The sequence below is a fragment of the Apodemus sylvaticus genome, chromosome 7 (assembly GCF_947179515.1).
Source record: "Apodemus sylvaticus chromosome 7, mApoSyl1.1, whole genome shotgun sequence".
NCBI classification, from domain to species: Eukaryota; Metazoa; Chordata; class Mammalia; order Rodentia; family Muridae; genus Apodemus; species Apodemus sylvaticus.
In genome coordinates, this window is record NC_067478.1 from 28174528 (window position 1) to 28193290 (window position 18763).

At 44.7% G+C, this 18763-nt stretch overlaps 1 protein-coding gene across 3 annotated transcripts in view; it reads right to left on the reverse strand.

The window, feature by feature from the left end:
* Positions 1-4466: 4466 nt before the first annotated feature.
* The window catches only part of Pcolce2 (procollagen C-endopeptidase enhancer 2), a 56588-nt gene continuing 42291 nt past the window's right edge, over positions 4467-18763 (reverse strand). For all 3 annotated transcript variants that reach the window (XM_052187637.1, XM_052187639.1, XM_052187638.1), the window contains 4 exons: positions 14635-14789; positions 7029-7112; positions 5232-5399; positions 4467-5042 (listed from right to left, as the gene is read on the reverse strand). In XM_052187637.1, coding sequence (XP_052043597.1) covers positions 4912-5042; positions 5232-5399; positions 7029-7112; positions 14635-14789 — 538 coding nt within the window. In that variant the 3' untranslated portion in view covers positions 4467-4911. The remainder of the gene's footprint in view (positions 5043-5231; positions 5400-7028; positions 7113-14634; positions 14790-18763) is intronic.

Genomic DNA, 18763 nt, shown 5'->3' on the forward strand with positions numbered 1-18763 from the left:
TGCTCAAGGCTTATTTTTGTTATGAAAAATATCATGCAGATTGATCACTGTATTATTAAGACCAGGAGCCAGGGCTGCAGATGTGTGCCTCCATGCCTGGGTTACACTAGGGATCCACTCCAAGGTTTTGTGCTAGGCAACCGCTCGACAGTGGACCTACAGCCCCAGTTTCATCTAATTTGTTACCTAGCGATCGGGAAATGTGCTATGTCAATTCTGTTGCTAGGCAAACTTGCTTATGGTTAAAAACACGAGCTGATTGGCAAATTAAATCTAGGCAAGGGGGAACTGTTGATGAACTGGGACTATCTAATGGGGAAGCAGAGTTTCCTCAGCATAAAGCCTGGCATCTGGGAGAGCCTGGGAGCTGCGCCTCTTGCACTCCAGGATGGAGCTTTTCTGAAGATAGATCTTTTGGTAGATATGTCTGCACTGCCCTGAGGTGACTGCTGTCTTCTTGCAGTCCTCTAGGGAGGCTGTATCCTTGTCTCACCCTGCAAAAACACCATGAAGCAAGTTGGGGAGGAAAGGGCTTATTCAGCTTACATTTCCACACAGCTGTTCATCACCAAAGGAAGTCAGGACAGGAACTCAAGCAGTTCAGGAAGCAGGAGCTGATGCAGAGACCATGGAGGGATGTTTCTTACTGGCTTGCTTCCCCTGGCTTGCTCAGTCTGCTCTCTTATAGAACCTAAGAATGCCAGCCCAGAGATGGTACCACCCACAAGGGACCCTCCCCCCTTGATCACTAATTGAGAAAATGCCTTATGGTTGGATCTCATGGAGGTATTTCCTCACCTGAAGTTCCTTTCTCTGTGATAACTCCAGCCTGTGTCAAGTTGACACACAAAGCCAGCTAGTACAGAGGCCAAAGGAAAAATAGCAAAGGCTAGCTATGGAAGTTTGCATTATAGAATAAGATTGGAATGTATTGAAGTGTGTGTGTGTGTGTGTGTGTGTATGTATATATATATATATATATATATATATATATATATATATATATATATATATATATATATAATCTAGATAGATAGATAGATAGATAGATAGATAGATAGATAGATAGATATAGATGTATCTCTCTTATCTGAGAAGAATGGACCTGCAGAGGTCTTACGAGTCTGTCCAGTGGCAGCAAAGCTCTTGGTGCAGTGAAGAATATCCACTGACATTTACATGTTGAGGGCATCCCTGGGATAAACCCTACTTGATCTCTATCTTTTAGTTTGGTAATATCTAGAGTTTTGCACCTATTTGTTTCTAAATGAAACCAGACTGGATATTTCCCTGGTGCCTACTGTCTGCTAAACTTTTAGAATTAAGGTTATTAACCTCAGAGAAAGCTCCCCATGTTCTTTCCTTGCATACATTCTGGGACGGTTTGTGCTGGGTGGACAGTCCTTGCTCTGTAGATGCCCGACAAACTTTCCAAATAAAACTGAGTTTGGCATATCCTTGAAGGAAGATATTAAAGTACTCACTGAATATCTTCAGGGGTTGTAGGACTACAAGTTGTTTTTTTCCTGCTTAAGTCTGCTGCTTGGCACCCTTTCCTGGGGATCTCACTTCATATACATTTTTCAATCTGCAGGCACAAGGAGCTCATAATGTCATGTTGTTATTATTCTGTTGGGGGAGGGAGGGACAGAGGGAACGAGAGCATGAATGGAGGAAGTGAGTGTGGCAGTCTTACTTTGTGGCCTCTATTTCTTCGCTGAAGTGATGTTTCTTGCCTCAACCTTCACAGCAGCTGACATTATAGGAGATCACCAAGGTGCCCAGGACCCTTATTACCACTTAGACATCTATAATACGTGAGAACAGGCCCTCTTTTATTCATAAAATTGCTATTACGTGGTTCTCTTTAAAAATAGTTTATCTTTATTTTACATGTATGAGTGTATTAAGTACATCTGTGTACCACATGCATGTAGTGCCCAAATGGACCAGAAGAGGGTGTCAAGTCCTTTGGAACTGGATTTATAGATGGTTGTGAACCACCGAGGCTGGGAATTGAATCTGGGTCCATCTGGAAGAGCAGTCACTGCTTTTAATCACTGAAATCACTGAGCCATCTCTCCAGCCTCTATTCTTTTTTCTTCTCTTCTCTTCTCTTCTCTTCTCTTCTCTTCTCTCTTCTCTTCCCTCCTTCCACCTTTCTTTTTCTTTCTTTCTTTCTTTCTTTCTTTCTTTCTTTCTTTCTTTCTTTCTTTCTTTCTTTCTTTCTCTTTACTACTTCTTAATGTTTAGTCTTGGCAGTGTTCTGAGTTATAACAGTCACTTCAAAGAAGCGACTTTGCAACTTCTTTTTGACTTAATTTCTGTCCTAAGCATATTTCTCACTCTGCATGTGTGGGCATGCATTTACATGTGTGCACATGTATGTGTACATGTGTGTAGAGGCCAGAAAGCAATGATGAGCATCTTCCTCATTTACTCTCCACTGTATTTTTTTTGAGAGTCTTTAACTGAACCTGGAGCTCAATGATTCACTGGTTCCAGCCAGCATTATGGTCCTGTGTGACTCAGTTTCCCCAGGTTCCCTAGTTAGAAGTACTGCGTTTCCAGTACTGGGATTGTAGTGCTGCTGCACATGGCTTTGTTGTGGGGGCTGGGGATCCCAACTCAGGCCCTAAAGCTTGGGTGGCAGCTACTTTAATGGCAATCTTCCCTGCAATCCTTCTCTGGACCTTTGGGGTGGTGGGTGTTTGCATCTCATAGACATCTGCCTGTCTCCATCTCCTGCATGCTGGGATCAAAAGCAAGCACCACCATGCCTGGCTCTCTCTCCTTTTAAAAGTTTATTGTTTCTCTTAGTTTGTATCATTTGTGGAATTATAAATTTTAAAGGGTTTAGTTTTAATATTTTTATTTTTAAAGTTATTTAATAGCATATTTCTTAACTTCCAGAAGTGGGTTTTATTATTGTTTTTGTTTACCTTTTGGCATTGATCTTTAATTATTCACTATTGCTGGAGAAAGGTATCTATAGGACATAGTTTTTTTAAAATTTACTTCATGGTACACTAAGTGGGAAAGTTTAAAAAAGTATTCTATATATAGGTTGATGAAATTGGTCAGTGGATGCAGGTGCCTACTGCAACTGCCTCTGTTTATAACCAAGGAAACTGAAATTCTGTCTTAAAAAAAGTGATTTTATAGCATTTGTTGGACTGGGAGGAGTCGTCTCACCGCCTGGCTTGAGTACCTGTTTTAAACAACTGAGTTGAAAGAGGAGTCAGCGTCATGAATTATTAACCATGGTCCCCTTGGCCGTGGTCTGTGCCAGAGCTGTCAATGGAATGGAGAGCTTGGACGACTATTCTCCGTTTTTCCCGCAGTGTGACTCCAGACCCCACTCAGAATCTTTGCACTGGTGACACAGGAGGCACTGTGACCATGAAGCTCATGCCACAGAAACAAGCTGTCCACAATAATCCATCAGTAAGAAATGTCTGCTGAGAGACAACAGGTGGTGCTCATCCCCACGTCCCCACACAGTGTGCATTGTTGACAGGATTCCACCAGCAGGCCTGTCTCCAGGGTGTCACTGCCCTGAGAGGCCGCTACCCAGCTGGTGCAAGATCCTCTAACCCATCCTCTCCTTCAGCCGGTGAGGTCCCAGTTCCAACGGGCACCTCAGGAGGAGTTTGTACACTTCCAGCTGACTCCTGTTCATTGTTCTTACACCTGACCAGCTGCCAGAACAGCTGTTCAATTTAGCCACACAAGTGTTTATCAGCTCAAGAACTGGGAATTGCCATTTTCAACCAAAATAAGAGTTTCCCTTAGTTCTAAAACTTCATTCGTACCATAGGAGACATTGTGACTACTGCCTTTGTATGTCTAGTGTTCCTTCTACCATCTTTAGATGGAGACAAGGCACCTCTCACAGCCCCTGGCCAGCAATCTCCTAGGAGACAACAGACTGTTATACCTGTTGCAGGTATAGCTGCCTCTTGAGTAGTTCATCTCAGCTGATACAGTCTGATTACTCAGTAAATGGGTATAGACACAGCAAAGAGCGCCTGGAGCTCCCAGCTGAATGCTCGGATTACCCTATTGCTTAGTCTAATGAATGCAAGCCTAAGTATTAGCCCAGAGGGGGAAGGAGGCTTTCTCCTGGGGCTGCGGGAGCCTCTTCTAGCGACATTGTGAGCATTGGGTTAGAAGATTGCACTGCCTCTGCTGAGACATGTACTTTGGGGAACTTCCCTATATACACCTGAGCTTGCAGTTCAGAGACAAAATGAAGGAGTCTGGACTGGACACCAGAGAGACACCTTTCTGTCCTTGCAGACAGAGATATAGGATTACTGCATCCATCTTAACCCTGGAATTCTTAGAGTGCCGACTCGAAGCCGACACAAGGACAACCTTATGTGCAAATACCACCTCGAACACTGTTTAATGGGAGTGGCTCCACAGCTGTATTTTCTGGGGGAACAGGTCATCCGGCTGCCTTATAATCATTTAAAATACTTTATTAAGCATTGACTTAAAAAAAATGAAAGAGAAAAAAGAATGTGACACCTTAGAGCAAATGCTTGAAGGTAACCAAATATCATTATAAATATTGCACTTTATAAAATTCTTTTTATATCTTCATCCAACTCGACTCTAGAATATCCTCCTAGGGAGATGAATGTGTAAGCTTCCCGTGGCCGGTGCTGATGTTTGCAGCTGTTTCCCGTCAGGCAGTGGGTGGGAGTGTTCGCAGATATCTGACCTCACGGCGGAGGCGCAGGTCTTCCACCAGCGAAATGGGGGCAGGGCTCACCGTCCATCGCATGAGTAACTCCATCTCTCAGAGTGCTCAGTATTAAAGATTATGGGTTTTTTTCTACGTGGGGAGAACAGATCGTTCAGCCGTGATGAGCGAGTTCAGGTTATGTGACAGAGCTCAGCCTAACACTGCTTGTTCTTCAGAGCGTTCATGGGCCTCTGATTCTTATTCTTGAACATCTTGACAAAGCTGTTTGGCATGATTTTGCCACGTCCGTCTTCACCCACTTGTCCCATAATAATGTAATTGAGACCTAAAGAAAGAGAAAGTAAAGATAACCGATTTTCTTTCTTCTTCATGTTCATGGTTAATGGCTTCCTTCCCTGTCAGAAGTGGACTGTGTTTTAGCCCTGATTTCACTCCCCCACAACAGCCTCTCTTCGCCTTCCCCTCTCTGCTTCTCTGAGCTTTCCCAGAAGAAAGGCTACAGCTCCGTCCTTACCTCGTCTGAGAAGGGGGCACTGCCTGCAGACCACTGTGAGCTTGACACTCATGTTCTTGCCAGCCTGTTGAATGGCCAGGTTGCCCTCCCTGTAGATGCTGATGATTGAGACCGTGGCATGCAGACTCCCACCTCGAGTGACCGTCGTGATCACTGTGCCGGCTAACACTGTACAGAAAAGCCCACAGTGAAGGCGGATCCAGGCAGGGCTGAAAACCATTTCAATTCTTTCAAGTCTCAGAAATGAAGATTCACGTGTTAGAGGGGGTCTCAAGATTTAAATCACTAAAACGTAGGTTAAAAAAAATCATGCTATGTTTGGGAGTAACTTCCCAGAAGAGAAATCTAGATGCTTTTCCACTGCAATCTGAGGCTGAGATGGAGACCCTCTTAAAACAGTCTAACACATGGATAGATTGCCACTTAAGGGATACAGTTATGAGTCTTGCTCTTAAGCACTTAGCAACCCTGTTTATCTCACTTAGAAAATGGAAGTAGAGAACTGAGCTAGAACATAAAGCACAGCGTGAGCTGTGTGGCTGCACTGGAGCTCCCAAAACAACCAAAACCTTACCCCTGGGGAGTGTTTCCTTCCAGGGCTGAGAACTCGCTGTCCCTTGGTGATATTTGGTCACTGTGCCATCTAAGTGAGCCACAGACAATAGGCTAAATCTAGTTTTAGACACAGGTAACCTATTCCCCCCTCCCCCATCCAGGACAGTGTGAGCCCCTGGGGCTTATGTAATACACCAAGCTCCTAAAATCAGAATTCCCAGTACCCCTTCCTTTGATTCCTGGTAATGTGGGTCCACTGAGAAATGTAAGTCTGTAGCCTAGGGAAATCAGGGGGCTCCCAAAACACGGGAAGGCAGCTCCTTCCACAGAAGCCTAATCTAGGTGAACACCGCGCCAATGCTTGTATCCATTTTTATGGGAAGGCAGTTCCTTCCACAGAAGCCTAATCTAGGTGAACACAGGGCAATGCTTATATCCATTTTTATACAGTTATTTGAACTCAGCATGAAAAGTGCACAAAGGGGTTGCAGGCAGTTACCTCATAAAGGCGCCGAAAGCAAGCTGGAACTGGGAGTGGGGTGGGAGGGTTTGTTTTTGATAACTTGTTTGTCTGTAGCAACTTTCTTTTCCTGATAAGATTAAATTTGGCGTCTTTTGCTCTCAAGTGGTTTTCACGATGGTGCAAGTTTTTAATTGATAAAAATCCCTTAGAAACCCCAAACACTTAGCTCTTCCTTCCTCAGGTTCTGGTTTACAAGAGCTTCAGTTGGGCGACAGATCTTTTACATTTTACCTTAGCACTTTGAAAAGACATGTCTGAGAAGATACTTGAATTCCTTTTGAGAGGCCAGTTTTTTGAATGTGAACCTGACTATTGAAGGTACTTAAGCTGGATCCCAGATGTGAGAACCTAATTCTCTGGTGTGTGAAAAAAGACTGCACAGGCTTTTCCACCAAGTTCACCAGAATACACTGAATAGCAGTGTCATGGATCAAGAGTCAACTGATACAGGGGGGCAGGTGGGGGTGGGGTAGGGGGGGCCGGCAGGGTGGGGAGGGGGCCAGGGGCGGGCCCTGTTGGTAAAGCTTGCTTTTCTCATTGTGAAGCCAAACAGTTCAAAGAGCCCAGGAGGACACACTCCGGTGGGCAGGACTGTGCTCCCGTGGGTAAATGAACTGTGTTTCTCAACCGCCACCATTCAGGCCATGGGCGTGCCTTTGAGATTGAGCACACAGTCTCCAGTTTCTCATTAGAGAGAGGAGGCCGGGCTCTGTTCTTACCGAAGTTGCTTGAACAATAATTGCTCTCCAGAGTCCCCGTCCGTCTACACTTTTGCTGACACAGGGCCACAGTGGGTTTTAAACCTAATTCAAAGAAGAAATTCAAAGAAGAGAGTCGTGAGATTCAGGGAAATGAATTTAAATAAAATTGGTGTTGACCTCAGAATCTAGCCAGTTGGAATTAGCAGCTATTCCCCTGAGCCATCAAGCTTACCACTGCAGAGAAATAATTATGAACCACGCAAGAGAAGTTCTTCACGCTACCAACTACCGTTCTTCCTCGCAGGAACTCAGTCCTTTCTACTGAACTTTAAACCTAAGATCAAAGATAATCTGGATTTAGTCTTGTTTGCTTCTTTTAGAGCAGTGGATTTCAACCTTCCCAATGCTGTGACCCTTTGATACAGTTCCTCGTGTTGGGGGTGAACTCTAACCATAAAATTATTTTTGTTGCTACTTCATTACTGTACTTTTGCTACTGTTAGGAGTTGTAATGCAAATATCTGATGTTTCTGTTGGTCCTAGGTGACCCCTGGGAAAGGTTGAGAACCACGGCTTTGTACATATGTATGTATGTATGTATGTATGTATATATGTATGTATGTATGAGTGGATGTATGTATGGATGTATGTATGAATGTATGTATGTATGAATGTATGTATGAATGAATGTATGTATGAATGTATGTTCCACACTGTAACAGAACTGACCTGAGTGCCTAGCTAGGGGGAAAAAAAGACAAAAAAATCTGCCCAACAAGTCTGAAGTGACAGCCCAGGCTAATTCTTCACAAGAGGAATCGTTCTCATGAGGGTAAGAGGAGCTTTCTTGGTGTGCCTGAAATATACAGCTCTCTAGTTGTCAATAGCACAGGGATTTAGAAACGCTACTCCCGTGTAAAGTGTTGGGTTTGATTCGAGGAGTCACTAAGCTGTTTATTTTGAACCCGGCATTGGCTATAAGGATCTCAAGAAGTAAACAGTAATCAGTTCCATCCATCAAGAGACACAAGTTAAAAGTATAATGAAGACAAAACCACAGTTGTTCTCAATTGGTGGGAACTTTGTTCTGTAGGAAACACAGGAGGAGCACAGGAAACGCTCGCGCCGTCCTGACTAGGGAGGTACTGAGACGACGTCTAAGTCACAGCTTTAGCTGCGTGTCTGGGCTGGTTGGCCTTTGTCAACCGGACACAACTAAACCATGTCTTAGAAGAAGCGATCTTAACTGAGAAAATGTCTCCGTAGATTGGCACGCAGGCAAGTCTGTAGGACATCTTCTTGGTTGATGACCACACACTGTGAATGGAGCCACCCCTGGGCTCACGGTCCTCGGCCGTATACGGAAGCAGACTGAGCAAGCTTCGAGGAGCAAGCCTGTAAGCAGCACCCATCCCCGGCCTCTGTGCTAGCTCCTGCGCTGCCGTCCCTGGAGGATGGACTACATGAGAAAAAAATTCTTTCCTCCCCAAGTAGCTGTCTGGTGATGGAATTTTATCACAGCATCACAAACCCTAGCTAAGAGTTTATTGCAGCTCATATGGGGTCCTGTAACTGAATGCGAGGTGTCCCAAAAAGCTTGGCAATGCTAAAAGGTCTTCTCTTTTTTACTATATTCTTTGTTTACATTCCATATGATTTTCCCTTTCCCAGTTCCCTTCCCCATAAGTCCCATAAGCCTTCTTCCCTCCGCCCGTTCTCTGATCAACCCCCTTCCACTTCTCTGTCCTGGTACTCCCCTACATTGCTGTATCAAGCCTTTCCAGGACCAAGGCCCTCTCTTTCCTCCTTCTTGGGAATCATTTGATATGTTAATTTTGTCTTGGGTATTCAGAGCTTCTGGGCTAATATCCACTTATCAGTGACTGCATTCCATGAGTGTTCTTTTGTGACTGGGTTACCTCACTTAGTATACTTTCCAGTTCCAACCATTTACCTAAGAATTTCATGAATTCATTATTTTTAATTGCTGAGTAGTATTCCATTGTGTAAATATACCACATTTTCTGTATCCATTCTTCCATTGAGGGACATCTGGGTTCTTTCCAGCTTCTGGCTATTATAAATAAGGCTGCTATGAACATAGTGGATCATGTGTCCTTATTGCATGCCAGGGAATCCTCTGGGTATATGCCCAGGAGAGGTACAGCAGGGTCCTCTGGAAGTGACATGCCCAGTTTTCAGAGGAACCGCCAGACTGATTTCCAGAGTGGTTGTACCAACTTGCATTTCCACCAGCAGTGGAGGAGTGTTCCTCTTTCTCCACATCCTCACCAATACCTGCTGTCTCCTGAGTTTTTAATCTTAGCCATTCTGACTGGTGTGAGGTGCTAAAAGGTTTCTGAATGCACAATGGCTAAAAAATGAATTCAGATTCAAACACATAAGGTATCTGTATCTGAGGTGCATGTGGCAGTGTTCACTTGGGCTGCAGTGAGAACTACAGTCTTGGTTCTGAACACGGATTGTCACACAGCACACGGTGCCAGGTCCTCACACCAGCCCACACTGCCTGAAACACCTCTGCTCAGATTTCAGATGACTGCATGGGGCAGCTGTCCAGTTTTTACTGTAGCTGTAAAGTTTCCTGCCCTAAAACACAGAAATTAGTTTTCTCCAAGGGAGTCTCACTGGGGAAACAAGCCTCTCTTGAAGGGTGGGTTGCTTTCCAGCAGAAGATGGCTGACACAGAAAGGAACCCAATGACAGCTTGCAGGTTCTTCATCTCCTAATGTTAAGTCAGGGCATTGATTTTAAACCTGGCAGATCCTTTGTGTACTTACTCTGGCTTTGTTTTAATGGCTTTGTTTTTGTGAGATTCCCGTGTGTGGATGTGTGTGTCCCTGTGTCTATATGTGTTTCTTGTGCGTTTTCCTCAGCTCTTTTTCTTAAACACATATTTTTTTTTTAAAAATTCAGAAACATTTTAGAAGGATGAAGCTGTATTATTTGTACTGTGTCAGCCGTCAAGCTGTGTCATAAGCTAGAGACAGCCAGGAAAAGGGACTCTAAATTGAGAAAATGCCTTTGTCGGACTGGCTGGAGGTGTCTGTGGAGGCCTATTAAGTGTATGAATGTTTTGCCTACATATTTGTCTACATACCACATGTGTGCCTGGTGCCCAGAGAGGCTGGAAGAGGGGGTTGGATCCCCTAGAGCTGGAGTTCCAAACAGTTGCGAGCTGCCATGTGTATGCTGGGAATCTAACCTAGGCCTCTGGAAGAGCAGCCAATACCTTAATCATCTCTGAGCCCCTGAGCCATTTCTTGAACCCTAGCATTTATTATTATTATTATTATTATTATTGTCATCATCGTCATCGACATCATCATCATCATCAATTGATGTTGGAGGGCCCAGGCCACTGTGGGTGGTCCTGGGTAGGTGGTCCTGGATTGTATAAAAATCCAAGCTGAATGAGTCATGGAAAGCCAGCCTATGAGCAGTGCTCTCCCATGGTCTCTGCCTCAGTTGCCGCCCCAGCTTCCTACCTTGAGCTCTTGCCTGACTTCCCTAAGGGATGGACTGCTACCGGAGGTGTAAGATGAAATAAACCTTTCTTCAAGTTGTTTTTAGTCAGTGTTTTGTCATGGCAACACTGAAGTAGTTTCCAGACATGGGAAACCAGCTCCTTTTCAGCCTTGGAATGTTTGTCTGGGAGTGGGTGGGTGGGTGTCCCTCGTTGATGCCTCTTGCCTTCCAGTATATCTCTGCCCTCTGGCCTGTAAGTCAGAGGCTACACCATTCCACATAGTTCATCTTGTGGTCTTTGTCTCAGTTTCTGCACTCACAAGCAGCCCTTGGCTCAGCCTTTCTCCTATGCGTTCTTGCACAGTCTCTAAGGATCCACCATCTTCATGGGTGACCCAGTTTCATCCTCACTAGGGACAATCCTCTGTTGCATCTGCCACTCAAACCCAGGCTCAGATGTCCTCCTGCAGGACTATGTGTTGCCCATCTCCAAAGTGGCAAATTTAGATATTCTAATATCCAGGTGTCTTAGTTAGGGTGTCCATTCCTGTGAAGAGACACCAGGACCAAGGCCATCTTATAAAAGAAAACATTTCTTTGGGTCTGGTTTAAAGTTTCAGAGATTCAGTCCATTATCATCATGGTGGGAAGCATGGCAGCATCCAGGCAGACATGGTGCTGGAGAAGGGAATAAGAGTTCTACATCTTGATCCACAGGCAGCAGAAGGGAACTGTGTTCCACACTGGGTGGGGCTTGAGCATAGGAGACCTCAAAGCGTGTTCCTACAGTGACACACTTCCTCCAACGAGGCCACCCCTACTCCAACAAGGCTACACCTCCTAATAGTGCCACTCCCTGTGGGCCACACATTCAAACCCATCAATTGATGGGGGCCATTCCTGGATAGCCTCCCTTCTCTCAGGGTCATTTATGTAATCTGGTGGCTATCTCACTCTTTCACCGAAGGGTTCACACGTGGAGCGCTCACATGTCCCATAGCCAACTAACCCTAGCTGGCTTTTACTTGCTTAGTTACATCACTTGGCTTCAACAGTCCATTTTTCAGTCAACTACTTGCTTTACAATCATTCAAACTGTCCTGGGCTCCCTCTCCTTCAATCCCAGAAGTCCTGCAGGAGGAAGCTCTCTTTGAGTCAGCTGAGCTCACAGATGTGTACCAGAAAGTGACTGGCTTCTGGGAGTCAGCTGACTGTCCCATTCCATAGGCGTTTTTCAGATTTTCATTTTCCTAGGTGCCGGTGCTGCCTTGCTCCTTGGTGCTGACCCTGCCTATGTTCAGAGGGAACAGAAGTCACAGCAGAGAATGTCCTTGACGTATCCACTAACCCTCAAGGTGACCTCCACCCTCATACTCTCTTCCGTTGCTTCTCTTAGGGAGGAGGCTACTTGTCTGGTCCAAGTCTTTTGGGTATGGAGTGTGGAATCTATAGCCTTTGTGATAGACCTTCTTACCTCTGTTCCTTCTGTCTCCTGCCTTGACCTTTGTCACTGTACCACACTGGTGTTAATGTGTTCACCTCTCAATGCCCTTCTCTTATTTCTTTTAGGACCAAATGTGTGTTGCAAGTTTTTAGAACCTTCTGTTTCTTCATCTTGCTATACACATTCCCATCACACCCTGGCTTCTGCCTGCATTGCACCACTTATAAAACTCCCAGTCACGGGTTAAACACATACATTTTAGTCTCATCAACAGAAGGCTCACAGAACACCTCTTCTGAAGGCATCTTCTTCTAGAACTTGTGCTGTGGATGTCCTTTTTCCTCCCCCCTCCTCCTCGTCCTTCATCAAACTTAGATTTCCTCAACATTTTGTTCCAGCTTCTTTCCTCCCTGTACTTTTAAGCACTCCCAAAATAGATAAATCCTCCTTTTTAAAAAAATTTATTTTGTATGTATATGAATACTGTTGCCACATACATGTATGTATGTCCCATGCCTCTAGTACCCTTGGGGGTCAGAAGAGGGTATTGACTTCCCTGTAACTAGAGTTGTGGGTGGTTGTGGGCCACCCTGTGGGTTCTGGGAATCAAGGCAGGTCCTCTGGAAGAGCAAGTGTCTAAACTGCTGAGCCACCTCTCCTTCCTGGAAGCCCCATTGCACGTCCATGACTCTGCATAAACCCCCTTCTCTGACCTAGAAGCCCAACAGTCTGCCTGCATGACATGTCTTAGAGATACTTCAAGCCTTTGTGTGTGACTCCTACTCCCCAATCTGCTTCAGTGCATAGTAACTTCTTCCCCTAAGTTGTGCAATCCAGGGACCTGGGAGATATTGTCCAGTTAACCAACAGGGTCTGTCACTGTCCTCCAGTCATCTCTGGACTATGTATTTATGTCACAGCATAGTTCAGCCAAGCAACCACAGAGCTTGGCTCACTGTCCTGGTCCTTATAATCTCTTCATTTCATGGGGGCCAGGTTGCAGCCAACAACAACAACAAAAAAAAAAATCTCATTTGGACCTTTGCCTAAAACCCTTGACAGCTTCGCCCTGTGAAGCTCAGTTCTTTTTTTTTTTTTTTTTTTTTTTTTTTGATATATTCTTTATTTACATTTCAAATGATTTCCCCTTTCCTGGATCCTCCCTCCCTGAAAGTCCCATAAACCCTCTTCCCTCCCCCTGTTTCCCCATCACCTCTTCACACTTCCCTGTCCTGGTATTCCCCTACACTGCTGCACTGAACCTTTCCAGGACCAAGGGCCACTCCTCCGTTCTTCTTGGACATCATTTGATATGTGAATTGTGTCTTGGGTATTCCGAGGTGAAGCTCAGTTCTAAAAAGCTAAGGCATTTGGGGCATATGGAGAGAGGTGAACTTTGAAGATGAAGCTATAGAGGCTGATGCGGATTCTAGTTGAAGGCTTTTGTGTGCTGTGTACTGGAGTTTGGTCTTCTGGGTTTGCAGGCACGGCAATCACCAGGCACATTAGCTCCTGCATGGTTGGCTCTATTCTAAGCATTCCCCAGGGCTGCCATATTGGTTCACACACCCACGGATGATGAACTTAATGGAAGAATGGTGTGGCCTATGCTAGCTTGGGAGATGCAAGTGGTGGGGTAAGGTAAAGACAAAGATGACCATGAGAATGTCTATTGATACCAGGGATGTGCTTGGGCAAACAAGTAGAGAAAGGGATTGAAACACAAGAATGGGACAGAGGATAGCATGATATGGTTTCATTCCAGTGTCATGAAACATTTGGGACTTAGTTGCAATCCACTCTGGCAGTTCTACAGAAAGTCCAAATTGGACTAGCACCATGGATCTGTCCAGAGAATTTACTGTAAGAACATCTGCTCCACTAGGCTGGGCTGGGGACACTGGACAGTAACACGAGGCAGTGTGCAGCCAGGCCACAAGGTGGCGTGCTGTGAGAACCAGGACTTGCAGGGCCTTCACTGCCTCTTAGATCATGGCCCACGACCATCTCCAGCTTCTGTAATTAGTGAATGCTTCTTCTTGATTTATTCTATTTGAATATATATGCACACACACAGTTAAAATAGTCTATTTTATTATTTCATTTTTTATTATGGAGAGGTGTGTGTGCGGAGGTCAGAGCACGGCTCTGTGAGATCAGCCCTCTTCTTCCACCTTTCTGTGGATCAGAGGCATCAGGCTCAGGTTGCCACCCTTGCAGAGCAAACGCCTTTTCCTGCTGAACCTCCCAGCCCTGTGTTATAGAGTCTAAGAAACGCTAATTACTCTGGTTTGACTGCTGCACATTGTATACATGGATCAAACACTGTGCACTACAAATATGTGCCAATTATTACATTACATTAAAAACAAACAAGCAAACAAACAAACAAACAAACAAGGGAAGACTTTTGCCATGTACCAGTGAAGGAGCATTGGGGTTTATAAAGATAGCGTTTATATTACAATCATTCCTGGTAATTCTTAGACGGCCATTCTTTTCTTCTGTGGCTAATATAGACCACTGACTGGTGACCATCCTCACCTGCCTTCCACGAGATCTCACTACCACCTCACACACGTTCTCACCTACTTACTTCTGTCTCAGGTATCTTCTTATTTTGTCTGCCTCCAAAGAGTTCTTTCTAGATTTCTGAAATATTTGTGCCAACTTCCAAAAACAAGAACTTACCTGTAGTTACAGGGACCGTGGTAGTGATGGGTGTGGCTGTGGTCGTGGGAAATTTTTTCGGCCTGAATTTGTAGTGACCAATAAATCCATCTGCTGTTAAACTTAAGTCTGATAAAAACTGAATGAGAAGTTCATTTCTCTCAGACACGATCGGCCTAGGAGAGAAACACAGTCGAGAGTTTAATTGGCACCTCTCAAAAAATGTCTGATCTTCTAGCTTTCAATTCGTTTTTGACAATAGCTTAACAACTTGTTGAAAAACAAAAATTCAAAACACTTGGAAAACAGTTAAAGGCCCTAACACTGCACCATGACAATGACCCTATTCTCATCCTCTTTTTACGAACCTAGGATTCAGTGATTTTCCTGAGGTCCTGTGGTCAGCATGTGGGAATCAGGATTTGAACCTGGGACCCAGTGACTCTAGAGACAGTGGAAGATATGGAGACCAGTGTGAATGCTGATGAAGTGGCTATTTCCCACAAGCCCCAGAGGCTTTGCCTGACTTGTAACTCTGAGCTAAGACTGTGATTGACACCAGCTGCTGGCGATGGAGAATCTGAGGGACAGATCTGATGGCACAGGGGCTCAAAGAGACCACATTTCATTTTTAGTGTGCAGTCTAATGCCTGCCTACAATGGCGGCACCTCTATTTATAATCCTCATCAGGGAAGTGCTGATAAGAGAGAGCGGGTGACTACTGATGGGTAGTCATAACACCATTCAGAGCTCCAACATTAGGAACCTGATGGTTAGCTGGAACTACACACAGGGTTAGAAGCGATGCTGACTAAACCTCGAAGGCCCTCTGAATCCTAGGGGATGATTATAGGAGGTGTCAACTTCAGTTGCTATTATTTCTTAAACAATGTAGAGAATGCTGTTTGGCTAATTTTATTCAACGACTAATTCATAAACAGAAAAAAGATTAAGAAGTTATTTGGTTCGGTTAGTGATCTGAGGAAACTCCTTTTCTGGTGCAACCCTCTCGTCAGAGCACTTGGGCCTCTCGACAGCCCATAATGAGCGGCTCACTTCTTTCTGAACCACACAGCGAGCAGGCAGAGCCACGCTCGGAACAGACCAGTTGGGGAAACTGTGGAACCCAGAGTGGGCGACCAACAGAAGCAGGGACTTGTGACCTACCTCTGTTTTTCCCGTCCCCTAAGCAACAAGGATCATACAAATGATATGTCAGAGAATCAAGCTTTCAACAAACGTATTTTCACTTGCTTATGGCGAGTATTAAACGAGAATTTAAAACGTCCCTATACACAGTTCTCACCTACAATTATGAACAAAACACACTAACCCCGTTTAAATGATAACATTGCAACTGGTGCTTCCCATAGGCTTAAGTGGAAATCCATTCATGCCTTCTACACGGGCACTTGTTCTGGTGTCTACACCCTGACTTTTCTGTGAACTAACTGGGTGACATTATATCAGAAATTTGATTTTCAAGGAAGAGTAATTTAGTAACAAAGGTAGATTTTTATTGTGGTGCTTTGTGGAAATGCAACAGAATCCCAGTGCACTGAAGGCCAAGTGTTGATGGTATGAATAACCAGGAACGGAGACGAAATCTCACCTAGAAATTGATGGAGAAGCTGGCTTGGGAGGCAATGAGCCACCAGCAGCTGCCGCCTCTGGCTTTAAGGTCTACAGTCTACTCTTTCCTGGCTACTGCCAGGCAGCCACGTTGCCTGCTAATTTCATCTGCTAAATATTTATTCATCTCCAACCCTCCTCCTCATCTCCCGCAGCCTCCTCTGTAACATGATGCACTGAGATTTCTTTGTACTACTGTGTGCCCGCCTGCGTGTGTCCAAGGTTCATCTCACTCCTGCTGGATTGCAAACATGAGCTACTGTGACCCGCTTTTCTCTTTAAGTGGGTTCCAGGGATCTGAACTCAACTCCTCACACTTGCGGGACAAGCACTTTATCAACTAAACCACTTCTGCAGCCAGGAGAGTGAGCCTTATTTCTCTCCAGACTCCAGCACAAGGTCCAGGCTCCAGAAGTAGCAGACATGGCCATGTATATTCACAGATGTGCATATTAATGGATGTGTATCTTAGAAATGTGCCCCTCCCTCCTCTCCTCAACCTTCCTCCCTTAGCCAGCCATTCGTTCCAAATGCTTCCCCTCATCGGAGATCTGGCATTTTCTAAGAGACTTTTCCCTGTTTTATTGATATTACAATGTGAATTAGAATACACTTAACCATCCCTTGTTCATGAGCATTGGGATATTTATCTTCCCTATCAAATAATATTGCCAAGACTATACACGTGTGTGCTGTGGTGTTCCTGGGCAAAGAGTCAACTGGCACGTGATGTCAGAATGTATCTACGTGCTAGGCCATCGGCTATGAGGTCATGTGCAACTTTATTGCAAGGTCCCACCCTGATCTCTTACGTGGGTGTAACAAATCACACCTTTTCCAAATGTTATATACACTGTATAGATTTCCTTTTATGAAAATTCCTTCTCAGGTTTTGTGGGTTTTTTTAAAGCCCATTTTTTAATTAAGTTGTCTTTTCCTGAGATTCTTTTAGTATATTGTGGAATTTAGGACTTGGTTAAATAAAGGGTACTAATACATATCTCTGGTGTGTCTTCCCTTGACTCTATTTTTCAGGGATACCACAATTCCATTTTTCAAATTTCTCTTTATGTTCTCATTCTATTTGTGGTTGATCCTTGTGTGATTATGGACGTACAAGTTCATTATGCCGCATGAATAAGTGAACTCTGCCCCCACTTCCAATGGGGCCTTTCTTTCCTCACTGGCCTAGGGGTCACAGTGGAGTACACTATCCACAGACCTGGGTGGATAAACTCCTGGCCTTTCTTTGTGACTCCACTTCCCTTTGTTTCTGTTAAAATCTGAGTCTTCAGTCTCAGCTCCCTGAAACCGGCTCATATGCAGGGCAGGCGAGTCCCCTTTCTTGGCACTTTCCTCTAGAACTCACCCGAGGTCTCGCCTGTCCATCTACAGCTTAGAATAGAGCTGACAGATCTAATAAAATCAGGTTTCACTATTGTTCAATGAGGAGTCTTTCTTTTTCTTTTTCGTTCTTTTTTTTTTTTTTTTTTTTTAAAGATTTGTTTATTTCTTATATGTAAGTACACTGCAGCTGCCTTCAGATACCAGAAGAGGGCATCAGGTCTCTTTAAAGATGGGTGTTAGCCACCATGTGGCTGCTGGGATTTGAACTCATGACCTTTGGAAGAGCAGTCGGTGTTCTTACCCACTGAGCCATCTCTCCAGCCATGAGGAGTCTTTCTACTCATAAGCAGCTCCAGGTAGTATTTTAAAATATCTTCTAGTTTGGTTTTATACTTTCCCACATTAAAGCCTAGTACACACGTTTTAAAGATTTACGTTTTAAAATATGAACTTTTCTATGGTCAGCAAGATGGCGCACAGCAGGTAAGGGAACCGACTACTAAGACGGATGGTCAGAGCTGGAGCCCCAGATCCCACTTGGTAGAAGGAAAGGACCTAACCACTCTTGCAAGTTGTCCTATCACATTTATAGATATGCTAATGTCAAGTGTGCCCCCCCCCCCGACGCTTACAAACAAATGAACAAATAAATAAACAAATGTAACTTAAATTAAAATAATAAAATAAGCTGTTACACATTTCTTATTTTCCCTAGGAGGACCTGTGTGTGGTGTTGAAACAGCTCTCCTTTATGCTAATCAGAACTTGGGAGAAAACCACATTGACTTAGGCCGGAGGGCGCGCCTGGACTGGTGACTGCCCTTTGACCCTGATGATGGGATGTGGGTATTTTGCCCCTCGCCTAGTGAGGGCCATGCAAAGCAAAGGCAGCTACAGAGTGGGGTGAGGGCCAGGTATGGGGGTGGAGAGACTCTGGGAACTGGCCCTTGACACCCCCTGCACCCCCACAGGTATACAGTCCAGACAGGATGTGAGATGCTCTGTTTGCTGTCCTATGATGCACCTTGCTGAAGGGGAACTTGAGATGCCTGAGCTCCCAGCAATTCTGCTGTCTGGTCTTCTTTACTGACTTCTGCTTCCCCATTTGAGGGGCCATCAGGAACTGTGCTGCTATAAACTCACTGGCCTGGGTCATTAGCCCCCTCTGCC